This window comes from Alligator mississippiensis, chromosome 1 (assembly GCF_030867095.1).
Source record: "Alligator mississippiensis isolate rAllMis1 chromosome 1, rAllMis1, whole genome shotgun sequence".
In the NCBI taxonomy this organism is placed as follows: domain Eukaryota; kingdom Metazoa; phylum Chordata; order Crocodylia; family Alligatoridae; genus Alligator; species Alligator mississippiensis.
Genome location: NC_081824.1, coordinates 479162896 through 479189301, shown reverse-complemented (window position 1 = coordinate 479189301; position 26406 = coordinate 479162896). Strand labels below are relative to the sequence as shown.

Sequence of the window (26406 nt, the reverse complement as noted above, 5' to 3'; positions counted from 1 at the left end):
CAGCTGGTAGCCATCATTGCCCCTCAGCCTCTCTCTGAATGCACTGAGAAGGGGCAAGAGCCTGGTGGAGACCAAATGCATGGGGGTAATTGCACATACATATGTGCTCACACACACACACACACACATACACACGCATGATTTGTTCAGCTCCAGGAAGGGAGATCATTAGAAGTGCCAGCAGGTTTCTATGGGAGACAGGTATTACCAGGCCGGGTCTTTCTGGGGGTCCTTCTGTCTGGTAGGGGCAGAGTCAGGTGCTTTGGAGGCAGCTGTAAGAAGCCGTCAGCAGGGTGGTGCAGGAAACCTTCTTCCCTGAGCCCCCTTTTCCCTTTGCAGCAAGGCCACTTACCCGGGACTTGGGAGCAACCCAGCAGAGCGGGCACAGGATGGGCACGGTGAGGAAGATGGAGCAGGAGACAAAGAGCTTCCAGAGGGTGTTGCTGCCACGCCAGCCGGACAGGTTCCCGCACCAGATGGATGACAGCACTTGCTGGCAGATGGGGTGGGCGACCAACTGGGCCAAGATGAGAGAAGGGGATCAGAGGGTCAGTACCAGCAGCCCTCACGGTGACCCATCGCTTCCCCCTCCTGCTAGGCAAACACTGCTCCCAGGAACATACAGGAGCTCTCTCAGGATGCAAAGGGAGCCTTCGCCTACCAGCAAATTGCAGCTGACTCTGGGGTGCAGCACACTCCCATGCCCACACTGGGGTGAGAGCATGAAGCAGAAGTTCATCTCAGATCCCAGCGGCTGCTGCAGGGGGAGTTTAGGGAGGTTGAATCAAATGGAGCACGTTGGAACCAGGATGCCAAGGTTTATGCCCTGACCCCAGCCAGAAGCACCCAGAGTTCATTAATGATCCCTCGTTAGAAAGGACCCTTGCAGCACCCAGGTGGGGAGCTTCCCTAGTGCTGGCTCAAGGGGGACTGCAGCACTCCTAGCTCCGACGCCTGCCCCACACTCACCCTCTTCTTGTCGTAATGGAGGGCCAGGCGGAGCCAGGCCAGGTTGGGGATGTCCTCCTCACAGGCCTGGCTGCCCAGGCCCTCCTCCTCGCTGCTGTCCCCCAGGTCGTTGAGCACGGCCGCCACCTCGCTCTGGTTGCGGCACATCCCCAGCAGCTCAAAGGTGAACTCCTGGCTCAGCTGCTCCAGGCGCAGGTACTCGGGCTGCGGGAGGAAGAGCACGGCCTGGAGGAATGCCTGGGAGCCCTATCCTGTAACGACCTGAATGCACAGTGATGGGACCCCAGCACCAAAGGCAGATGATTCAGCAGAGGAACTCACTGCTGCAGGCACTGAGATGCTGAGACTCGCCCAATGCAGCATCACATGTATGTGAGCCAGCACCATCCTGGGAGTGGTCCAGCAATGTCGGGAGTAAACCTACCAGCGTGACAGCTGCATTTGGAGGTGGTCACTCGGAGACAACAGTCCCACGACCTGTAAGCACCTATCAGACAGCTTTTCCTCTCGCAGGATGGGTGTAAGGTTCCTAAAAATGCTACTATGAACACTAAATTTTAACCCTCATTTAACACTTTTGTAACCATAGCATGCTGGGGTGCACGCCTGTGAAGTGGTGCAAGGTCACTACCTGGTTAAAACTGAGCAAGCACCTACAGATTTTGTCAGAGCATGAGCATTGTTATTGGTTGTGGGGAGAAAAATGAACAGAGAGGAAGGGTATGTGATAAGAAAGGTCTGCAGGGAGGGGTGGTTATGGTATGGGTATGTTTATGCATACGTTTTCAAAAATGCCCAATAGTAAGAAATCAGTGATGTAAGTAGTCTGGAAGTAGCCGGCAGCATTAAGTGTAGCAGCAAGAATAATGAAGATGAAAAAAAGATAGGTGTAAAAATAGTTTGGGAACAACAGGACATTGTACCACTGCACTACTGGAATACACGCCCGAACGTCCCAGCGAGCCCCTGAACTGTCGTTTGGGGAATTTAGTGTTGGTGCTTGTCATTATGGTCAGCTGCTCTGAGCCTTTCTGCACAGAGCAGGATATAAGCTAAATAAAAATAATAGTAACAGCTCCATGCTGCCCACCCTGGGCATAATGTGGGGGGTCCTGTGTGCCCCCTGCCTGGCTCACATGGGGTAGGGACCAGAAAGGAGTCCAGGATGGTGCTGAGCCCCCTGGGTCCAAGCCCAGAGCTGCTGGAATAGTTTCACCCTCCGATACGCCCTGGCTCCCTGCTCCCCTGGAGAGCTGCGGCCCACAAGAGAACCAGGACGGGTGAAGACCTGGGAGCCGGCAAGTGCCTGACCTTGAACTCGGGCTCCTTGCGAGAGAGGTGCTTGAGCTCGCGACTGAGCTTGAAGGCAGCAAGCATGGCATCCTCGCTGGCAACCGAGAGGTAGGCGCGGCTGGCGAGGCCCTTATAGGTGCTGATGCAGGAGAGGGAGCACTTGAGCAGGTCGTACTGGCGGGCACTGGTGCACTCCAGGCAGGGGCAGGAGACGCGGCGGGGGTGGGAGATGGTGTGGCCTTTCTGCGTCAGCATGTCCACAATCTCGTAGAGGTCCTTCTCGCAGGCAGGGTGAGCGGCGTCACGCTGGGCGCGAAGCGGGAGGCGTCGATGGTGTTGTCGAAGAAGGCCAGCGAGAAGGACCTGAGGTCCATCTTGAGCCCCTTCTCCTGGTTCAGCCGGTCCAGCAGCAGCTTGACCACGCGGGGCTGGTTGGTGTCCACGGCCACCAGCAGGGCCTCGTGGACCTGGCGGAAGTCGACTGTGACGTAGCGCAGCAAGGCCTTGGCCACTTCCTCCCCGCCCGCACGGATGGCCAGGGTGAGGGCTTCCCGCCATGCCCGGTCCTCGGTCTTGTCCAGCGGCCGCAGGATGCCATCGCCCACCTGCAGCAGCTGCTGCACCAGGGGCAGGTTCCCGTCCTGGATGGCGCCGAGCAGCCCCCGCGGGAACTTCAGCTTCCTGGTGACGATCTCCCTCCAGCTGGGCTGCTGCTGGGGAAGCAGAGCTGGTCGGGTTAGGGGAGACCCCGCCGTTCATGCCCCTGCCCACCCCGACCTGCTCTCAACCACCTCTGAGGAAGAGGATGACATCTCCCATCCCCCTTAGATAGCCTGTCACAAGGCTTCGCCAGGGCTACAAAGCGTCTCCGGTCATCCTGGCCGGGGGCTGAGCCTGCCCCGGGGCCTGTGACCACTCAGCGAGCCGCACGCCCTGCCGTCCCACCGCACGCCGGCGGAGAGGACCTAGGAGTCCTGGATCCCAGCTCCTCCATCCCTCCAGGACAGAGGCTGGATTCAGTCCTGCCATGTTGCTGGCTGTCGTTCAGGGTCCAGGTGTCCTCCTCCACGGCAGCCCCTCAGGGTCTCGCTGTCCCGGTCACCGCTGAGCTGTGGCTCAGAGGCAGCCGGAGGCAACTGGCTCAGGCACACAACCGGGGCAAGCCCAACCTGAGGGCCCGTCACGCCTTCCTCCCCCTCGGGGCTCAGAAGCAGCTGCTCCCAGCTTGACAGGAGCAGCTCGGTGCCAGAGACTCGTTTCCTCCTGGCTAATTAACTCCCCTGGCATCTCCATTGGGCGCACTTGAACTCACAGCTTGCAACACCGGCTTGCAAGGGGCTGGAGGCAGCAAGGCTGGCTACAAAGGGATAAGCAGGAGGTGCCACACTCAGGAACCACAGTGCAGAGGGGTCCTCCGAGGGCTGCTCCACAGGGAGGATAACAACCCCCTCCTGCAGCCAGCGAGCGGAGCCCCCTCTCTGGCTCACAGGGCAGGGCTTTGCTGTGGGGACGATGCTCAGCTTGCTGGGGAGCGCTGTCCGTGGCCGGTGTGGTCACACCTTACCCACAACGCCCAGTGCGGGGCCGGTCCCTGGTGCACAGAGCTTGGGTGGAGGGCTGTTATCCAGGGTCCCTCAGAGCCAGGAGACCCTCGTTCCTGGGTGGGAGGGGGCAGGGACCTTGAGAAATCTGCATAGAAGTGGGGAAAAATTTTGAAGGTTCCCCCCCACAACCACCACCACCTGGGGCAGCTGGTCGGAGGGGGATGTGGGCATGCAGCAGGGGAAAAGCTACTGTGATGCCAGGAGGGGCCAGCACCACCACGTCGTGGATCGAGGCAGGCCTGGCATTAGAAACAAGTCTACTGTATGGGTCTGAACCGTCTGAGCGAAGCTGGGGGCACAGAAACAGGGGAAGGGGGTGACAGGGCGAGGGGCCACAGGAACAGGGCGGGGGCTGTTACCCAACCAGCCCTTCCTGCCCTGCAAGGGGAGTGAAGGAGCTGCGCCGCCCTTTCCTGCGACACAAAGCCCCGGGGTCTCTGCAGCGCCCCCACTCTCGGTGCAGGCCATGAATGCTTTCCCTTCACCGGTCGGTGACAATAATCGCATGTGCAGACAAAGCAGGCTCCTGCAGCCGCCCCTGCCTGGATGGGCCGCGAGGCACTTTGCGAGGTGGACCCCAGCTAAAAGGCAGCCACTTCTGGGGTGGGGGAGGAAGCCGAGCAGAACGCAATACAAGGATGTGCATGGGGGCAAAGGCTCCAGCCCACTTCCCTGCCCCTGACAAACCAGGCTCACAGCTCCCCAAGGAAACCACCCGGGACAGCCGGCCCCGTTCATGTACGGAGAGCACAAGGCTCAGGGCAGAACGGTCCCGGTGCACACAGCGCTGCCGGGACCAGCGTCTCTGCAGCCCCTTGGTGGGGTGGAGCGCTGCGCCGCCCGGCCCAGCCGGTTTGGGCTCGGATAGTAGGCAGACAGACCAGGGAGCTACTTCAGCTCCACGGGAAGCCCTCTGCCCTTCCCGGGGCTGCCCTCACTCCTGCCCTGCCCCAGCTCAGAGCGAGCCAGCGCCCGGCTCCCCTGCTCTGCTCCGGGGGTCACTGGGGCCTCGCAGGGTGGCCGGGGGGCAGCGGGTATTTTGCCCCCAACCTGCTCCAAGGATCACAAGGAGCCTGAATTGTCCATCTGGAGATGGCCCAGGGCCAGGTCTTAGCAGGAGCCCTGCCCAGAGACCCCTTCGGAGTCGCTCCAGTTGCTCAGCACCGCTGCACCTTCCTCCAAGGAGACCGATGGTCCGAGGAAGGTGTCCGGAGGGTGGGCCGGGGGAAGCGGGTCCCCCATGCAGCCGGCATGGAGAGGATGCCCGCTACTCACCATGGCGCTCTCCTTAGCAGGCTCGCTGCCCTGCTGTGCCTGCCACGCCGTCCCTGCCAGCTGGACGCCCAAGCCCCTGGTCGCTGGCGAGGCTTCGGTTCAGCACCCACTGACTCAAGGCTGCTGGGATGGGAAGTGCCCAACTGCCCCCTCCAAATGCCCCCAGAGGCTCCAAATCCTGCCCTCCCTGCTCAGTCCCTCCTGCCGCTGCCACAAAGCCCACCCTCTGTGGCACGGCGCTGAGCCGGAGGCTTGTTTGTGCCTGTCAGGTAGGAGCAGGCTGGCGGCTCCCCCGGGCAAGGCTGTGCAGGACGAGGATGAGGACAGGTATGCCCGCCACGCCGCCCTCCTACCTGCCCCGGGACTCTGCAGGGTTGCTGGCTTCCCCTTCCATCCCTTCCTTGCACCAGGCAAACCTAGCACTGAAGCAGCATAAGGATGCTCGGCTCCAAGACACACAACCGCCCGTCAGACTTGTGCATGGCCTGCTAAGCAGTGGTGCTGACCCCGTGCGCCCTAAGGAGCAGGGCTCACCCCATGCACCCTAAGGAGGCACGCCGACACCATGCATCCTAAGCAGCCATGCACCCTAAGCAGTGGCGCTGACCCCATGCGCCCTAAACAGCCATGCCAACCCCGTGCACCTTCAGCAGCCAAGCTGACCTCATATATCCTAAGCACCCATGCACCCTAAGGAGCAGGGCTCACCCCATGTACCCTGAGGAGGCACGCCGACGCCATGCATCCTAAGGAGCAGCGCTGACACCATGCACCCTAAGGAGGCATACTGCCACCGTGCACCCAAGGAGCCAGGACCAGGCAGCACGAGCCCGCCCCTCTCTCCCTGCCTGCGCTGCAGCAGGTACCCCGGTCAGTGCTTCCCGCCCGCTGCCCGCCTGCTAATGTCGTGCTTCCCCAGCCTCGATTTTCCCCCTGTGAAATGGGCCCGTCTGGCCCACAAGGGGGCGGGGCCTGGAGCACGGGTGGGGGAAGGGGTGTGGCTTGCTGGGCCATGGGGATTGGGCGGGGGCAGGGCTTGGTGACCGTTGTGTGGGGGTGTTGCCCGTTGACCGTTGGGCGGGGGTGGGGTTTGGTGACCGTTGGGCATTGACTGTTGGGTGGAGGCGGGGCTTGGCGACCATTGGGCATTGACCGTTGACCGTTGTGGGGGGGGGCGGGGCTGGCGGCATGGGGCTGCTGCTGCTGCTGCTGTTGGTGGGGCGGGGTGAGAACGGGATAATTTTGGGGACAGGGAATGAGAGTGGCGGGAGGAGCCAGGCCGAGAAAGGGGCTCCCACAGACTGCTGAACTGAGGTCCGGACACCAGGCCTCCTGCGCCCCCGAGCTAGCTGAGGAGCCTGGGCAGGAGAGCGCTGGCAGGCGGTCGCGCCGCACAGGCTCGTGCGCTCGAGTCCTGCTCCGTCGACAGGACTCGGAGCCGAGCTGGCCCGAGAGACCAGCGGTGTATACACCTTGTCTCGGGGGCCCGGGGCTGCTGGACGCGGAGGATTCGGCCCAGTCTTGAGCAGACAGGGATGCAGCTCTGTGGTGAAGTCAAGGACGGTGACTTGGGCACAAATCATTGTTAGATGTGTATAATCTGGAAGGACATTTCCCGCGACTACGAAGGCCAGATCCTCCATTGAATCCACTACTCTGTCCTTGCTCATTTTGTGTCTTTATATTACTTTCTAGGTTTTGCTGAGATGTCAAAACTCCTTTACTCTGAAGTAATAGTACCGAAAAAGCTAGAGCCCAGGGGCGGTGCAGACAGCAAGGTAACGTCTCTCTTTTGCTAAAAAGCAGCCCAATGCCCTGCGTCAGTGCAAGGTGTTAATATACGCTCAGGAGATCCCAGGAGAGGACCATGCGCCCCCTCAACGCACACCCCACAGGGGAAGGCGAACCCCCCACTGCTCATAACAGCTTGGCCGTGGGGGGAAATGTCTTCCCGACCCCAGATGTGAGTGTGTGCGTGTGCGTGGAGAGGCCAGACCCTCCAGCACCGGCACAGCCCAGACACATCTCCCGGCGTGGCTGCATCCGCCGCCCAGTGCCTCTGAGGGAGGCTTACAAATACCTGACACACGGAGCAGCAAGCGTGGAGCAAATCCCTCGAGCCCCGTGCCACGACCAGCAAAGCCCAGAAGCCTGGGAAATCCCCGCAGCCGAGCACGGCCTCGCTGCACCTGGATCATCCCCGACCAGGGCTGCCCAGCCTCTCGAACGCCCCAGTGACAGAGTCCCCACCTTCCCCAGGCGTCTATCCCACGGCCTCCTTGCTCTAGCGCTGAAGGAGGGTTTCTGGATAGCCAATCCAACCCTGCTTTGCTGCAACTTAAACCATGGGCCCGTGGCATCCTCTCTGCAGCAAGAGAGAAAAGGCGCTTTCCCTCTTCTCTATGGCATGGCAGCCCTTCAGATATTTGAAGCCTGATAACATGTCCACTGTTAAGCGCCTTTTCTACAAGCTGAACAGGCCTGGCTTCTTCAGCCTCACCTGACATGATCTGCTTTCCACGTTGCCTGCTTCTGAGCTCTTCTAACTCCTCTACGTCCTTTTTGAAAAGTGGAGCCCCAGACTGAATACTCTAGACGGGGCCTAGCCAGTGCTGCGTACAGAGCATCTTTCACCCAGTGCTTCTCTTATTGCATCCCAAACCCGCACTTGCCTTTTGTGCATCTGCATCATGATACAGACTCCTGCTGAGTCTCTGAGCCACCAGGACTCCCAGATCCTTCTCCATAATGCTGCCATCCAACCGGGGGTCACCCATGTTGTATCTGTGCTCCTGATTCTTCCCGAGGCGCAGCACCTCGCATTTCTCATCACCGACCTGCATCCTGATCGCTTCAGCCCAGCTTTCCAATCCGTCAAAACCTTTGTGAATTCTGCTCTCATCCTCCACTGTTACAGCCTTCCTCGTTTTGTGTCATCTGCAAATCAAGGTGATTTGGCTGGCATTTCATTTTGGGGGGTTAATCAGGGAACAAGTCCCTGCAGTGTTAAATGTCCCAAGTCAGCCTTTTTGGGATAAAAAGTTTCAGGTCTCCATTTTCAAATAACTTTTACGTTCAGACTTTCTTAAAGCTTGTTTTCTATTACTGCTACATACAATTTCAAGGTTAAAACTAATTATTTTAAGCATTAAAAAAAATGCATCTTTAATTTTCAACTTTCCCTTTGCAAGAAAATCAAAATCTGGGGTTTTATTTTGATTCTAAAAAAAGCCAAATGTTGAGTTTTGTCTCTAGTGGGTTATGGAATAGAGAAAATCCCACACAATTTACTGATTCGTTTTGGTGCACTGTCTTGGGGAGTAGTTAACTGATTGCACGATCTCACAATGATTACACACTTAATTTATACAACACAATTTTATTTTAAAACTCTTTGCTACCCATATAACACTACTTAGCTTTAAGAAACCCCACAAACATTAAAAACACAATAACTACATATATCAGAAACAATGCTCCAAATGCACTTCCTTCCCAAAAATGCTATAAGAATTAGTGTTACAAAAACAACTACAATTACAACTAAAAGTTAAATTTAAATCAATACTATTATTTTTCATATTATACTTACAATCCTAGAATTCCGAGAAGCCAAATACCAAAATATGGTTTCATTCCTCAGTAGTACGATTCAATGGGTTGTCCTCAGTAGTACGGTTCAATGGGCTCGCCTCAGTAGTACGGTTCAATAGAATGGGCTCGCCTCAGCAATACAATTCAATAGGCTGGCCTCAGCAGCGATAGGACTAAGTCCCCTTCCTTCAGGTCTCCTCTGTGTCAAGGGAAGTGTCAGCAGGGCAGAGGCTTGGAGTTCACTGCGCGAGAACAGCTAAAAGCACCCCCAGGGAAGCCCATTTCCCCAGCGCCTGTACTGGTGCGATCCTGAGCAGAGAGGGCCATGAGCACACGAGAGAGGAGTGGCTGGAACAGGATCACTGACTGTTACCTGTCAGCGCGACAAGGCCCAGCCGAGACACAGGATCTTTGTGCCAGGTGCTGTACACGTGCAACGAGAAGCATGCAGGGCTCTCCCCTGACTGCTGCCAGCGCAGAGCCCTCTCCCACCCCATCCCTGCAGCTCCACAGACTTGGTTCCTCCCATGCTGGAGATGGGAAGGGACAGAGATTTAAGCCTCTTACCACAAACGCAGGACCGCCGCTCAGGCACCCAGACCCAGGCCCTCCCCTGCATGTGCACATTACCTGACTCCTGCTGTGGCAGGGCTCCTTTTGGGCACAGGCGGTGACGCATCCTGAAGATCTGGGGTTTCACCTTGCCCTGCCTCCTCCAGGGACACAGCTACAGGATGGGGCTGTGGCTGCTCCAGCCAGGAGTCAAGAGGTTCCCAAAACCCCAGCAGGTGCCAGCTTCTCCAGGGCCACCTGCTCAAGCTTCACATGCACGGTGCCCTGGGGCAAGACAAGCATGTTACAGGGACCTGGGACCTTGGGGCGGGGGGCACATCCCCCAGACACATGGAGATGAGGCCAGCAGCATTGATGATTGATCAGGTTAATCATTTTCCCCTGGAGCTTCTCTCCTCTGCCTGCCCCAGCTGAGACCCCTCGACCAGGGCCACGGCCTCGGGCTGCAGTGTAGGGGAGGGTCGGAGATGCAGATAGCGCCCCCTGAATCGGGGCAAGAAGGGGCAGCCTCCTGCCTGATTAGCATAGTAATTACTTAAGAAGAAGCCATGGCAGGTCAGTCAGGTGGCTGGCGTGCCCAAAGGCAAGTAGAGCAGCTAGCACTGTGGCTAGTTGGGGAGCCCACTTTGCCCCAGGGACCCTAGGGAGATCCAGAGAGAGCCCCCCAGCCCACCTGGCCTGAGCCTTAAATCATTTTTCTGACCTCATCACAGGGCCCCAGTCAAGACGCAGCCTCACTGAAGGCTGCTAATGCAGACCCATCCACTCCCAGGGGGTCCAGGATGTGGGGAGTCCGTAAACTGGTGTGACAGGTTGTGTGGAGGAATCTGGTGGCAACGGTCGGAGGGGGTTGGGAGGTGGTCCGCTCCAGTCCTGTAGGAGTCGTGATATACAACAATCGCACAGAAAACATGATCATGCTTTACAACCAAGCGAGATGCTCTGTAACATGAAACACACTTTATTGCACCAAATGACTTGTGAGTTTTGGGGTGCTACACATGGCTGGCTAGAGGACCTCTTTCCGAACCTTGCCCATTTGGAGAAGTGGATTTGAGTCAGGCTGCCCCACCAGCTTGAGGAGCTCTTCCCCACAGACACTCAGGATCCTGGGGACAGGCTGCCCTGGGCGGGTGGCCTCTGGCTGCCAAGCCTTTTCCACGCAGGCCTGGGGCAGCCCCCTATGCAGTAATGGCCAACCCCTGGGATGGTGCAGAGTCACTTGGAAGAACTGGATGCCTTTAAGTCGGCAGGCCCGGATGGGCTCCATCCAAGGGTGCTGAAGGCGCTGGCCGACATCATTGCAGGGCCACTGGCGGGAATATTCGAACGCTCGTGGCACGTGGGCCAAGTCCCGGAGGACTGGAAAAGGGCCAATGTGGTCTCCATTTTCAAAAAGGGGAGGAAGGAGGACCCGGGCAACTATAGGCCAGTCAGTCTCACCTCCATCCTTGGCAAAATCTTTGAAAAAATTATCAAGGCTCATATTTGCGAGAGCCCGGCAGGACAAATTATGCTGACGGGAAACCAGCACAGGTTCGTGGCAGGCACATCGTGCCTGACCAATCTAGTCTCTTTTTATGACCAGGTTACGAAACGCCTGGACACAGGAGGAGGGGTGGATGTCGTATACTTAGACTTCAGGAAGGCCTTCAATACGGTATCCCACCCCATACTGGTGAACAAGTTAAGAGGCTGTGACTTGGACGACTACACAGGCCGGTGGGTGCCGAATTGGCTGGAAGGTTACACCCAAAGAGTCGTGGTGGATGGGTCGGTTTCGACCTGGAAGGGTGTGGGCAGTGGGGTCCCGCAGGGCTCGGTCCTTGGACCGATACTCTTCAATGTCTTCATCAGCGACTTGGACGAGGGAGTGAAGTGTACTCTGTCCAAGTTTGCAGATGACACAAAGCTATGGGGAGAAGTGGACACGCCGGAGGGCAGGGAACAGCTGCAGGCAGACCTGGATAGGTTGGACAAGTGGGCGGAAAACAACAGGATGCAGTTCAACAAGGAGAAATGCAAAGTGCTGCACCTAGGGAGGAAAAATGTCCAGCACACCTACAGCCTAGGGAATGACCTGCTGGGCGGCACGGAAGTGGAAAGGGATCTCAGTGTCCTAGTGGACTCCAAGATGAACATGAGCCGGCAGTGTGACGAAGCCATCAGAAAAGCCAATGGCACTTTATCGTGCATCAGCAGATGCATGACGAATAGGTCCAAGGAGGTGATACTTCCCCTCTATCGGGCGCTGGTCAGACCGCAGTTGGAGTATTGCGTGCAATTCTGGGCGCCGCACTTCAGGAGGGATGCGGATAACCTGGAGAGGGTCCAGAGAAGGGCCACTCATGTGGTTAAGGGCTTGCAGACCAAGCCATATGAGGAGAGACTAGAGAAACTGGACCTTTTCAGCCTCCGCAAGAGAAGGTTGAGAGGCAACCTTGTGGCTGTCTATAAGTTCATCACGGGGGCAGAGAAGGGAATTGGTGAGTATTTATTCACCAAGGCGCCCCCGGGGGTTACAAGAAATAATGGCCACAAGCTAGCAGAGAGCAGATTTAGACGGGACATTAGGAAGAACTTCTTCACAGTTCGAGTGGCCAAGGTCTGGAACGGGCTCCCAAGGGAGGTGGTGCTCGCCCCTACCCTGGGGGTCTTCAAGAGGAGGTTGGATATGCATCTAGTTGGGGTCATCTAGACCCAGCACTCTTTCCTGCCTATGCAGGGGGTCGGACTCGATGATCTATTGAGGTCCCTTCCGACCCTAACATCTATGAATCTATGAATCTGGGCTTCAAATCCAGTGATTTGAGTTCAGATCTCAGCACAGCCTGCAGCTTGTGCTTCTTGCACCTCCAATGCTTCTGCCAGTCCGGAGGTGTTTGGCTTGGCTCTCTCCTTGAACTTCCCTCTCCTTTGCCCTCCCCCATGTTTGCATGGGTTGGGAAAATACAGCCTACGGCCTGGATCTGGCCCACAGGTGATATACATGTATTTCTGTGATATTGGTATGCCATGGGTGCATGAGCATGTAGCACTGATTGTGTGACAAGTGTGTCCTAGCAAATGCAGAACAAAGCCCTGGGCCCATGGAGCTGGGGACTCATGCTCTCCTCTCCCTGGCTGAGGGGAGATGCCGAGAGGAGGCAAACTGCCCATGAAAGCTGTTCTGCTCTGGGCTCTCTCTGCTTTTAACCCCATGATCATCAGATGAAGTGCAAACACATTTCTGAGTGAGCTCCAATCCCACTACTAGAAATCAGCAGGAGAGGACGGAGAAGAGACAGTCAACTCCACGTGGAAGAGAGATGCTTGGCACAGGCTGTTCCAGAGCCCAACGGAAGGGGAATTGGACAGTGAGAATGAAGAGGACAGAGACATAACCGGACCCGATGACAGCGAGGAGGTCGGCGACAGGATCAGCAGCAGTGGGAGTGACAGCAACATCGACAGCAAAAAGGACAAGGAATGAACTGAGATTTTAAACCCTAAAGGGTTTCTTTGGACCAAGGGACTATGGTAGCGGGTGGGTGTGTGGAGCCCGGGGGAATGGGTGTGTTTTTTGTAACACGTGCGCAGTTCTTCTTCTGTGATGAAAGGTTTATGATGGAGGATGAAAGGTTTATGATGGAGGATGAATATATTTAACTTTATATATTAAATCAGATTGAGTGTAGTCCTTTGCTTACCTGGCAGGGGAAACATCATGACCACCGAAGCAGTTTTCCTAGTCACACCGGGGGACAACCGCTTTCCTGGCACGGGGGTAGTACCCACAAAGGTAATGCATAATTCATCTCCAATTTAGCTGCTGGAGTGGGGAGATCTTGGCTTTATGTCACTTTATGGACATGGGAGACTCCTCCCAAGCTTGCTTCTGTGGCCATATGGCTGAGGGCAAGCAAAACTCGGGGGCATCCAAACCCCTGCATGTAGGATGCCCCTCAAAGGAGCTGGGGACATCTGAAGTCCCAGAAGGGGCTGGAGGATGTTTGCTGGTAGTCAGGCCACTTATGGTTCTGCACAGACTCACGGATTTGGAGTTGATTTGGCTCATTTGGTTTCGAACATGGGGATTTTTTTTTTTAAATCTCCCCGCTCTTGCCCTGGAGCCAGTGAAGGATGACTGCAAAAATTAATCCAGAAAAAGGGAAAGGAACAGCCAAATGCCCAGTCTGTAGCACAGACACCACACATGCGGGCGTCTGCTATGCCCATCCAGCCCCTCTTGGGCGCCCACATTCTCGGATGATTTTAATCACTGCAGATCAGGATCCCCCCAGCACCCAGCCCAGCAAAGGAGGGAGTTGCATGGAAAGCAGGAGCTCAAAAAGGGATTTGGGGTCCTTGTGCAAGCAAGACAAAGAAACAAACACACCAAAGGTGGCTCAATCACTTCCCCAGGGTGACATTTCCCCTCTTTTGCAATGCAGGCTGTTTCTTTCAGTTCTGGCCAGGGCTTATTGATGAGCTTTGGGCCATGGCATTGAAGAGCTCCCAAAACCTCTTGCTTGTTTGTCCTTGGAGTGAACTGGAATGGAGGGAAGAGTCACCATCACCTTTTCTTTCCAGGGGTCCCACCATGCATTTTGCTACCTCAAGCATTGGTGGTTCAATGGTAGAATTCCTGCTTGCCATGTAGGAGACCTGGGTTCAATTCCCAGCCAATGCAAGTGAATACAATGTGTATGTTAGCAAACTGAGCTAATCTTTGACAAGCCTGCTCTTTTGTTGCAACTTTCTATTATTCTTTGAATTTAAAGAAAAAACCAAACCAACAGATATTTCATGGCAGAGTAAATCTGCAATTTATTTACGTTATTGATTCCTTTCTGAAACTTCTGCATTTTCTTTATGATTCATATGGAGATGGATACACAACTAGCAGCACTAATATTGTGTGGCACCATTAAAAAAATCTGATGGCACCCCAGAGTGCCCACTCACCCTGGCTGAGATTCACTCCTCTAGATTATTTCAACAGCACGGAGAGCATGCTACAAATGAAAAACAGCAGAACAAAAGTGCACCCTTCACCCCATGCCTTGTCCAGCAGGGAAAATGAAAGGTCCAAGAAAGAGAAACCCCACATATTTAATACCTTAATTTTATTTCAGTCTTCACAAAAAAGGTTTGCTGTCCGTTGAGAAATACATTTGGCAGAAAGAGAAGGGGAGGAGAGAATGAGAGGGAGGTTCAAAGCTGGATGCAGCACCCTGGACATTAAATCCTACATTTCATTTCAAAATTGAGTGTCTCCACAGCGCAGCTCTTTCCATCCTGAATGACCTCTCCTTTGCATCACTGCCCTTTTCTATTTTCTAGCCCCCTTGCCTCCCTTTGCTTTCTTTCTTTTTATGTTTTTGTCTTTGGCAAAACTCTGGAGATAATTACAGAAAGGGTGTTGACTCTGTACCACTCCCCATGGAGGGGTTTTTCAATGGAGTCAGGCATAAAATACCACAAAAGTCCTTTTATACAGAAAATAAGGTTACACCTCGGCAAAGGAGAAGTACTGCCTCCTCCCCTCCTCCCCACCTCAACCACAGAGCAGTCTTCATTTCCCAGGATAAATGAGAAACCCCAGGGAGACCCTGTTGTGTGGACACGGGCAGAGACCACTGCAAGGTCTCAAATTAAACCCCGCTGTGCAGCAAAGGACTTGTCAGCGCTGCCACGGGGCTGCCAACAGGAGCAGGTCCCCTCCACCCACTCCTGTCCTGCGCTCACTTCAAATCAAGGCACCGCTGTCACCGGACGGAGGAACTTGAGTCCATGCCCCCAAAGGAAAGAGACTGAAAACAGGCAGCCCCCTGGACATCCCCTGCAGCCCGGCGGTGCAGCCCAGCACCAGCCGATGGGAGGGAGCATCCAGTCCCCCGGCTCAGCCCCGGGTCTGCCCCCTCCCCATCTCCCCAGCATTGGTCGGGAGCGGGCCGGAGCTGAGCCCATGGGCCCCACACTGCTGCCGGACGCCACCTAAAAGAAGACGTGGCGGGGGCTGTTCTCCAAGGTGCAGACGCCGGAGCTGAAGGGCGGTTCCACCAGCAGTGGTACCTGTCCCTGTGTGACCGACGTGGGACCAAGTCCCAGCTCCAGGCCCCTCAGGGGCCGCTCGTGTAAGCAGGTCCGAGGCAGGGGGTGCGGTGCGGGCTGAGCCATGAGGTGCAGCCACATCTGGGCAAAGGCTGCAGCCAGCGGGGGCTGCTCCAGTCGGTGCCACCGCTCCGCGCCCTGCTCTGCTCCCGTGCCACTCCCACTGCTGCGGCTGCTGCCCCACGGGCAGGCACCAGATGTGGCTCCTGCCAGGTGGGACCTGCCCCCAGCCTGGCGCAGGGCGAAGTGACTGAGTTGGCAGCGCAGGATGAGTGTGGCTGCTGCCCGGATCATACACCCGGCATCAGTTCATAGGCCCAGCTCTGCAAAGTGGTTTGCATTGCAATTTGTTCCCTCTCAGGGTCAGGCTGAGAGACTGGAGGCAGAGTGTTGTTCTGGCGAGGAGTGTGCCCCACGGGGAGTCGGGGTTTGTTGTCTTTGCTAGATTCTGGTGGGCAGGTTGCGGGGTACAGGACAGAGTTGGCAGGTTTTGTGTTTTGAGCTGTAGGAAGGTGGCTTCAGTTCTGGTGATGAGGTCAGGTGCGTGTTTGACTGTACAAACCACCTTTCAGAGCTGGACCTATGGACTGCACTTCGTCAGCCTCCTGGGCAGTCGGTACAGAAACTCCTGGACTCAATGCACACAGTGGAGTCTGGCACATTGCGCCCGGCCGGACACCTGACAGCCCAGGCACCTCTGCACTTTTACCTGTGCTCCTACACCCCCTTTCCCCCCGACCCCCACCCAGCCTGTCCCTCCCCCCCGACACCTCCATTTCCATTTTCACTGACTGGCTTTCTCCCCTGGATTGTGGGCCAGGCCAGCCGCTGGCTTCTTTACTATTCCTTCCACCCACGACCAGCTGCAGGTACTTCCTCAGCCTGACGAAGGGGTTTGCAACACTAAAGCGTCCAAAGATACATTTTTTTAAGTACTCATTTTTTTTCATAATTCATGTATAGACATAAAAACACAAGATAAGCTGTTACACACCATGAATAACATCATATGTTCAACACAACACAACACAACACAACACAACACAACATCTTTATTTCTCGCTGTCAATTCCTGTATGAAAAGACAGGCTGTGTGACACTTCTGTGTGGGTACCTTTGATGCCGATGCTGATGCTACTGGCGTTGAGCCAGCTGAGTTATTGTACCTGCTGTCAGGTAGAGCGGAGGACCAGGCGTGAGGCTGTAGGGGAGGAGGAGGCCTCAGTGGGGCACACTGCCGTGTTGTGCAGAGGCCCCAGCACCAGGAAGGGCACACCTTAACACACACACAGTGTCACCCACCCACATCACGAGTTTTGCCTGTTGGCAGCTTGGGGTGCAGGGCCCCAAACGACCGAGTCCCCGCACGAGACACACACGGCTGGCCCAGCACGCACTCAGGCCTGGTCTAGGACACGCACAGCTGGCAGGCTTTGTGGCCTCAGTACGAGCCACCACCCCTGCAGTTTTGACCCCCTGTGTTGTAACACACAGCCATGACATGCGTTTGGCTTTCAAGAATTTGGGGTGCAGTTCCCCCAAGCCCCTACACCAATTGTCTTAAAACATGGCACACTTAGTGCTCTCCACAGAGGCTACCATCCCTACCAATTTCATCCAAATTGAAAAAACACAACCAAGTTATAGATCTTCCATTGATTCCCCATTATACCCTGTGGCCAGATCGCGGCTCTGAAGCTTCGGAGCCACTTCAGCCGGATCGAGGCGGAAACCCGGTCTGGAGCTCCAGACTGGATCACTGCCATCCTAAATGGCCGGATCTGAAGCCGGATCGGATCACTGCCGACTCGCACAGCCCTACTGCCAGAAGCAGCGCAGGGGACCCCGCAGTGGGCGGTGTGTTGGAGGGGGCATCTCCTCCCCCCGGTGCAGGGAGTGACCCCGGGTGGAGCTGAGTGCCAGGTCAGTGTCTGCCCACTGCTGCCGTCCCTCCGGCTGCTACGTCTCCTGTGTCTCGTTTCCAGTTTAACGGATCCAGGTGGAGCCTGCGCTGCCTCCGGAGGGGCCCAGGGAGGAGGAGCGGGAACAGCAAAAAACATGGAGCTCCAGCCCATTCACACCTTTCAAACACCTTCATTTCAACCTTGATTTAGCCCATAAACCTGCACTTATTTCACCCTTGCCCAGGCCTTATCTTGCCAGAGCAGAGATCCTTGCTGTGGGGTTGCAAACAGCTGGCATATGAAATGAGAGCAGCTTGGCTGCAGCCGGCCAGGGGAAGGGCTGGGATGTGGGTGCTGCTCGTTGCAGGTTGGGACCCCAGTCCTGCCCACTCGAGCACCACAGCACTGGAAAGAGACCTCGGAGTCCTGCCTCATGCCAAAATGAACACGAGTCGCCATGTGACGAGGTCATAACCAAGGCTAACCGCACTCTTTCTTGCATGGGCAGGTGCACCACGAGCAGGTCTAGGGGTAACAGGGGACTTTAGCCGAGGTTACCAAGGGTGAAACTAGGCAAAATGCAGTCCCGGGTGCAGGCCCGCGCCCCGGGAGCGGGAAGGGCTAATCGCCCCGCCAGACACAGGATCGGGGAGCGGTGGCAGAGGTTGCCCCCCGGGCGCGGGAAGCGCGGAGCGCGAAGGCACGGCTGTCGGCGGCGCACCAGCGCGCAGCGACGCACGCGGCGAGTCTGTGCCGGGAGACGGGACAAGGGGGGAGACGCTCACCTCCGGGACAGGCTGCAGGGCAGGGGCAACCCAGACCTGATGCACGCGGCCAGTCCGCTGCCTCCAGTTTAACCAGTCATTGCCTCGCCGGCCAACCCGCCGCCGCCAGCTAATGAGACAATTAGCAAGGAGATACTTTTGTCTCTGAGTAAAATAAAGACTTCCACCGTTGGAAACAACTAACTGGGTGGTCTGCCTTATCTTACCCCACTCCTCAGGGAAGAGCATCCTTTCATTTACCTCCTTCTCACTCGAGTCAGGGGAGCGCTGAGCAAGACGGGGCGGACGGCAGACTCGCTCCTACAAACACTCACACGTATCATCCAGAAGACGGTAGAGATCTGGCTCGGAGATTTCCAGAGAGAGCGTTTCAGATGGATCAGACTCTCTCCCGGTGTCCTGATGCTTGGGCCATGCTGGAAAAACGGCTTCTCCTCCTTCTTCTGGGCCCAGGCCCTTGTATCGCCTGTCTGACCGCAGCAGCCCAGTCCAGTAGACGCCAGCAGTGCTGGCAACTAGCAAACCAATATAAAAAGCATCACTGGTCACCTGGTCAGAGGAGCAGGGGCTTTTCCTTCCCCCGTGCAGGTGACCAGAGGGACCGCACCCTCGGCACCAGGCTTTTGTCACGTAGGCAGGGAGGAAAATCCCCCTCCCTTAGAGATTCGACCCCAGGGTCCCAAGCTGACCAGGACAGGTTTCTGGAGAGAGACACAGACGGTGGCATTTCTGCCACACTCCCAGTATGTCCCAGTGTCCTGCTAGGTTCCCCTATTACCATTGCCCCCCACCCCATGTCTCGAAGCATCCCGCAGGGCCTCCGAGCAGCCTGCGCAGCGTCCAAGTCTCGTGCTGGGCCGGCTGTCACCAGGGTGTCGCTGCATCGCTCTGCTGTAGCTCATTTCCACTGCACTTCCACGTGTGGGGCCCAGACCTCGGCTCCTGCCCTCGGTGAGTCCCGTGCTGAGCACCCTGCAGGCCTCTGTCTACACATTGCAGCTCTAGAGTGGTCTGCCAGAATACTGGGAGGCACTGGGGATACTGGGAGACACACACCCTCCCCTTCCCCCACAGGATGCCCACCCAGGTGCCCCTCCGCACCCCCAGGGCTGGGCCAGGCAGGAGCAGGTCTGGGCCCTGCCTCGCTCCTGGCCATGTGCATCCCTGCTGCAGACCCAGGCTGTGCCCTGCCCTATGCTGCCTCCACCTGCCATCCCGGGTCCTGGAGGCACCTCCCACAGGGGCCAAACCCAGGACTGGGGCAGGACTGTGTTTGTGGGCCACAGGCTGCAGGGCCCAAGGCAGGGCCCTGGCACTGGGGAACAGGACCATGTTTCGGGGGTCACAGCTCTTGTGGCTCTGGGACAGCTGCACACCCAGCTCAGTCCCTGGCACCAGCATTGCCATGGGGTCCATAGTCAGGGCCAAGGGACTGGGGGGCACTGGGCCAGTTACCACCATGGCCAGCAGTGCACAGTGGGACGGCTGCATCCTGGGGGGAGAAGGGCTGTCACAGAGGAACTGGGCACCTGGACAGCCCGATGCCCAGAGAACCCAGTTGTCTCAATACCCTCCCAGGACCTCCCATTAGCTCCAGTGCTCTCCCAGTGCCTACCATTATCATCCAGTGGGTCACAGTACCTGCCTAGGGACCCCCGTTACCCCCATGCCTCCCAGTATCCCCCAGTGATTCTCAAATGAGAAACAGAGCAAGAGCAGACACAACCCTTGATCCCCTCTTTGAGGACGGGGTGACACTGAGTGGGGCCCTGCTGACACAGGCACGTGTCTGGGTCCCTCTGGCCATGGTGCATCACAGGGAAAAGGATGTGGAGCTGTCTCTTTCTCCCCCTCAATCCCTGGGGCAGCAACTGGCTGATCCATTGTGGCCTTTCTGAGTTCTTTGCACCAGAAGAACTGCTATATTATTTTTCAGTAGCAAAGCAAGTGAAAAGGAAGAGCAGGCATTTTCTGAGGGTGCCTTGAGTCTAATGAGTGGGGATCTTGACTCTAAAAATATTGGAGAACTATTGATGTGTAGTGAGAGAGGCAGCTAGCTCTGTTAGCGTGAAGTCCGACAGAAGCAGGATAGAGATGCACCTTATAGACTCAGGAGGCCTCAATTCCTGGCCCATGGGCCAGATCTTGCCTGCAGAGCCAAGTCATGCAACCCCACAGGTCCAGTGATTTGGTGATGGCGGTTATTTTGGAGATGTCGGGAGCCGTAGACAGTAGCAGAGTGAAATAGGAGACTGGGACACGTGCCCTGGGCACCAAACCCAGGGGCAGGAGGTGAAAAAATACTAGTGGCTACACTGCCAGGAGCACCGCTAATGATGCTGATCTCCCCTCCCTGCTGCTCCCCACCCCCAGGCACCCTGTACCCCGGGCACTTGGGCACAATGTGACGTGTGTTGGGACACTTGTGCCAATCAACCCACATGAGGCCCGTGGTGTGTGACTCTGGACTCACACGCCAGAACCAGAAAGCTTGAGCACCACCAGACTTACTGAATCCCAGATGCATCAGCTTTCGGGAGCAAGTGCTCACTCATCAGAGGGTAAGAAATGATGTGCAGACAGCAGGTGTACAATGCAAAGGTATTTATTTTAAATATAAAAGGGAATAGAGGGAGGGGAGAGAAGAGGAGGGGAGAGGATGGGGTCAGGGGGGAAGGGAAACAGTGCTGAGAGAGGCAAACAAATTAACAAAATAAAAACCCCAGAGTGACTGTAGTGATGTTAGTGAAGGATGAGAGTTCAGAGACAGTCCCTTCCAGGGGGGGGCTATGCGTGTGGGCATGAATGGCACCTGCCCCCAGTGGCTGGGGAGAGCACGGCTCCATCGGCGGCTGCTGCACCCCAGCGGTGGTTAGTGGGGAGCTCCCAAAGAAGCTGTCGGCACTGTTGGTGGCAGGGGCAGGGGCGGGGGTGGGGGTGGTGGCGAGTGCTGACCAGGGATCAGTGAAGACCCACAGGCACAGCCAGCAGCACCGGTGGCGGCCAGGGCTGATCATGGACTGCCTGCAGAAACTGCTAACAGTGTCGGCGGCACCTTTTTGCAGGGAGTGCACTGCAATGCTCAGGGGGTGCACGTGCACCTGTGTGCAGCCCCTAAGCATCGCCCCTGCATTTGGGGATTGGGAGATGACACCTGGGCCTGGGCAGCACCAGGGTCCAGGCTGGAGCAGCTCCTGTGTTGGAGACCCCAGCCCTGACCCGTCAGCCTGCCCCCACCCTGGGGACACCGAGGGGTGGCAGTCGGGGCACGGGGAGGGGACAGTCTGTGCCCCCCGCGGGTCATGGCAGGGACCGGGATTCCCTCAGGACTGGGCTGGGACCGGGCACAGGGTCAGGGGAGCCGCGTTGGTGCCCCCAGCATTGAGACCAGGACTGAAGAAAGGGCGCAGGGTCCCGGAGAAGGTGTCAGTGAAAGTGAAGAGATGGGACCTGTCGGTCACGTTGTAAAATGAGACCTCGCCCCCCTCGTAGTCCAGGAAAACCCCCACCCGCCTGGGCCGCACGCGCACGGGGAGGGGGGTCCAGGGGGAGGTGCAGGGCTTGTGTCCTCCATCTTCCAGCCACACGACCCAGTATCCGTGGCGTTGTGACAGTGTGACATCCCCCTTCCTGCGCACAGACTCCCTGCACACGCCCACGTACCACTCTGTCTTGTCTCCCACCTCCACCTCCCAGTAGCGCCTCCCGCCCGTGATCCCCTCCGAGCCCAGGACACAGGGACAAGGATCAAATCTCTCCGGGGTGTCGGGCAGATCCTGTCGGGTGTCTCTGTGTTGTACACATTTCCGATCCTCAGACAGGACGAGGTTGGGATGAGCCGTGTCTGGGTCCAGAGTCACGTCCACTGGGGAGAGAGTCACGGGTCAGGGCCGGGGCAGGCGGGTCCCCAGAATCACAGAGAATTCACCGCATCCCAGGAATCGTGGGTCAGTCCCTGCTGGGAAATCACCATCGCCCCAAGGGGAAATGGGGGAACAGGAAATGGCCCCAGGGCAGAGAGGGATGTTCCCACCAGACCTCTTCATCCCTGGGGCAGAGTGGGGGCTAGGGGGCCGGGTGGTGCACCCACAGAGGGGAGGAGAGAGGGCGGGGGCCATGGGGTGGGTGCAGGGCAGGCCCCAGGTGGGGGAGGGGCATGAGATTATGTCATACCAGCAGGTCCCTGTCCTGCCCCTCCCCCACCCCAGGCTCAGCTGCCTGGCCCCACTAGCACAGCTCGGGGGTGACGGGGCAAGAGGGGCAGCGCCTTCCCCATGAACTGGTGTCACAGGCGCTGTTGGGAAGGGGGTGAGGGGGGCAGGCAGGTAGACTGGAGGGACAGGGGGGCGGGCTGGGAGACAGCAGGGAGCAGAGGGGCACTAAGCACGGGAGAACAGGGCCCATTGCTCATGAGTCTGGGGCCATTGAGTGAGGAGAGGCATTTCCCCAGGGACTGCCCCTCCCTCTGGGCTCAGCTGCACCAGGCACAAGTCCCAGCTCACCCCTGTTGTGCATCTGCTCTGGGGTCCGCGCTGCAGATCCTGCACTGGGCCAAGGACGCCCTGTGCAGACCATCCCTGGGGCACTGCTGGGTCTGGGGCCTTCTGTCCCCGGAGTACTGGATAACCCCATGCCCGTGGGGCCCAGCTGCTGTAGGCCAGCCTCCATTGTGCCAGATGCTGCACAGAGATGGCAGTTTTGAAACACATCTGATTTACACTTGCTCTGGGGAAACACTTGGAAACACTTAGGAGCACAAACCCCAATGGCTTCTGATAGGACATGGATAGGCCAAGGCAACAACAGGGGACCCCCAGCACTTATGGAAGGGCAGGATGAGGAGGATGAGCAGCTTGGGAGCGGGGATCTGTTCAGAGCACTTCAAAAAATTATCCACTCTGCTCTGTTCCCTGAATCTGCTGTGACATTTGCATTGGAAATGTCACAGCAGGAGGAAATTGGCCCCTGCTCTCACCCAAAACCAGGCAAAAAAACAAAGGTGGCTCCAGCTGAACCTCTCTTCCCAGAGTGATTTGTCTGTCCCCAAATGCACAGACCCCTGCATGCATGGGCAGACCTCCCCACACACACACATATACAATTCTTGCAGGGACTGGCCCACAACCCCAGGGAACGTGTGTGCTCTCCATCCCCTGCTCACTCAACAACCTGCCAGAGCCAGGACCAGAGCGGGGCTGAGGGATCCACGCAGAGCTGGGGCTCGAGCTCTCACTCCCCGATCTGGGCACAGAGTGGCCCAGCGCAGTCCCTCCCCACGGTCACTCTGGCTCCGGGCTCATCTGACCCACAAGGGATGGTGACAGCTCTGCATGGCTGGGCGTGTGCATCCGTGTAAGGAGGGAGGCATGCTAGGTTTCCTTGAAGAGTCTCTTCCATTTATGACATCCCCAGGGGTCACCCACACAACAGAGCTGACCTGGGCTATCAAAGCCATTTAAGATCTATGGGACTGACCCTCCCAGACCCAAGCACGTGTGTACCAGCCCCAAGTGAAAGTGGCTGCTTGGCTTCAGCTCTGTGCGGGTCAGGCCTGCACTGACTGCTGGTTTGCACCCCCCTGGGCGGAGAACAGCTGCAGGGACCCAGGCATCTGGGTCGGCATCTCTTGCTGCCTGGAGGGGCTGGTGCTTGCACTGGTGTGTGTGTGCTCTCTGGGCAACCCCAGGCTCGGCTGAAGGCTGCTTTCTGCCCTCCCTGCTGCCTCAGGGAAGAAGTAGTGAAGCCCCTTCCTGGAGGGAGGGACCTGGAGTAACAGAAGCCACCGTCCAAAGCCCAGGAAACACACACGGCCTGACCAAGAGCTGCCGCGGGAGAAGGAGAGGGGTTTCCCTGAGCACTAAAGGCAGAAGGAGCAGCTGGGCACAGACTGGCGGCAGCTGGGAGAGGACGTGGGTGTCAGGGAAAGAGAGCGCAGGACACCAGGAGGAAGCAGCAGGGAGGGAGAGACGTGCTGGCTGTGTGGCTGGGAGAAGAAGCCCTCAGCCAGCAACCCCTCAGCCGGACAGCCCACTGCCGCCATCCCTGCCGCACAGGCTGGCTCCTGCCCTGTCGCTGTTGCAGCACTGGGATGTGGGTGCTCAGGCTGTGCTGGGAGCCATGGTTGGGAACAGCACCTTGCAGCCAGGAGCCCCCTGAGACCAGTCCACTGAGCAGCCTGCAGAGCAGGGCCCATGGGGGCTCGGGGGGCTCTGCTGCCCCTCCCAGGCAGCCAGGAAGGAGGGGAGCAGGGCTGAGCTGATGCTCCTGCCTGTCAGGGCCCCTGACTGCAGCATCTCCTCCTTCCCTCCCTCCTTCCCCAGCCTGCAGCCAAGCCCCGGGGCCAGAGCTTGCCCAGCACCTGCAGACCGTGGCTCCATCCTCTCAGCCCTATAGCCCCCAAAGCAACATGACTCTCCTACCAGGCTTCTCTCTCCTGACCCCAGCACCACAGATCAGTCGTTTTCTATCTCATCACCCAGGCCAAGTTCCCTTCCCCCACCCTGCATGCTCTGCTCTTGCCCCTTCCTCACCCCTCACCCTGCAGCTCTCCAATCCCACTGACTTCCACACTCCCTTCGTGTCCATCTCCCCTGCTGCCTGGGCACTAAAGGCCCGGATGGGGTGCAGCTCCTCTCTCCCTTGGCGGAGATCTCACACTTCTGGTGGACGAGGTTTGGAGCCTGGTTCCTCACCCCAGTGACCCTAAAAATAAGCAGCTGTCCTGGCCCTCTGCCCACTACCTGCCACTGCAGCAGCAGAGAGGGGGGAGTGGTGAGGCCCATGGATGGTGTGGCGGGCCAGTGGGGGTGTTCCTGTGCTGAGCCACCTGCCTCACTGCACCCGACCAGCTACCAAGCTCCAGGTGTGTCCCTGGGGTGCCTACGCCTGGCCGTCCCCTTTCCGCAGCACACCCACAAGCCTGGGGAAATGCTGCCACCACCCGGACTCAGGTCTCTGTCTGGGCCCTGTGCCACCCGGGATACACAGGCCCTGTAGTCCTTGGGGATCTGGGGTGCTTCTATAGGCCTGAAGCACTCCCCTGTCACCTCCTGGGCAGGGGGGAAGTAAAAAGCCGAGCCCACCTTAGCAGGTCCCTTCCATCTCAACCATGTACCACAAAGCTTGCTATAGCGGATAGCTTTATTGGGTGGGGAGTTTAGGCTCAGGGAGGGGGACAAGCCAGCGAAGTATCCAAAGAGCACGTCTGAGCAAACAGAAGCAGCCTGGTAGCCTTGTGCCACGCTCCAAGAACACCGTTCCTGGGGACGTTTCTGGTAAGCTGCTCGCACATGGATCTGGAGTCTGAAAGAGCTGCACAACCCGCGTGCCTGCTCCATGTTCCCAAAATATATCCCCTTCCCCTTCCTCATGCGGCCCCTTGTATACACCTGTTGTGACCTCATCACTAAAATCCCACCACCAGCAGCCCCATTGGCTGTGGGCCGGTGTTTCCCAATGACATCAGCCCTTGCCAGGTGAGATGGCCAGTCACATGGCCTGCAGTGGCAGGGACACTTGAGACAAAGAGAGCAGGTCCTCCTGGGTCAGGCATGTCTGCAGCCCAGGTCCCAGCTCCGTGGTATATGAAACATGGTGGGGGGGAGCGCTGCCTGGTCACAGCAGGGGGGACTGGAGGGGCGATTCCTCCACACTCGGTGACAGCAGGGAGCAGCTCGACCCCTCATTAGCAGGAGGCTGAAGAGCCCCGTCCAGGGCAGCTCCACTGAAATCGGTTGGCCCCAGCATTTCCGCAGAGCAACTTCTCTGGGGAGCGTCCTGTCTCCTGTGCACACAGGCAGGGACATCGTGACTCCACCTGGTAGTGCTTGCGAGGGGTGTCAGGGCAGAGCAGAAAGCAAAGGTCCCTGGGGAGACAAGACCAGGAGTCTCTGATGAAGCATTGGCTCCACTTACCTGCATATTGTCGGGCTCGGGCAAGTCCTGAAATAACCAGAAACCAGAGGTCACACAACCAGGCACAAACCCCACAGGACACATGTCAGTGGACAAGACACTGCAAAAACCAAAACCACAACTTACCCAGCTCTGCCAAGGGTCCCAGGAAGGAAAGGGGAGGAGAGAAAATAAAGACACGAGTCAGTACCATGGTTGCCAACTCTCTGTAACTCTGCTGGTGTAGCCTCCCCTAAATCCTGACAGCCCAATTTCTCACCACCCTCCTTCTCTCAAGCTACAACTAATCCAGCCCCTCTAATCTGTGCCTTCCCCCCATATGCATCCTGCCCCTTAGCCCCTGGCTCCTGGAGAGACAAGCCCTGCCCCTGGGGCTCCCACGCAGCACTGCACGGGGGG

General features: G+C 57.5%; 1 protein-coding gene, 1 non-coding gene and 1 pseudogene across 2 annotated transcripts; 1 reads left to right on the top strand and 2 right to left on the bottom strand.

Moving 5' to 3' along the window:
- Nucleotides 1-975: 975 nt before the first annotated feature.
- Nucleotides 976-7984, bottom strand: LOC132249490 (short transient receptor potential channel 2-like; annotated as a pseudogene).
- A 5925-nt stretch (nucleotides 7985-13909) lies between these two features.
- TRNAG-GCC (transfer RNA glycine (anticodon GCC)) lies at nucleotides 13910-13980 on the top strand. The gene has a single exon. It is a non-coding gene; the product is annotated as a tRNA-Gly (tRNA).
- A 6702-nt stretch (nucleotides 13981-20682) lies between these two features.
- LOC132249489 (E3 ubiquitin-protein ligase TRIM39-like) lies at nucleotides 20683-26083 on the bottom strand (the record flags this gene model as incomplete). Its single annotated transcript, XM_059724746.1, has 2 exons — nucleotides 20683-21958; nucleotides 26008-26083. Coding segments are annotated over 2 exons (618 nt in total), but the record flags the coding sequence as incomplete, so codon positions are not given.
- Between the last annotated feature and the right edge of the window lie 323 nt (nucleotides 26084-26406).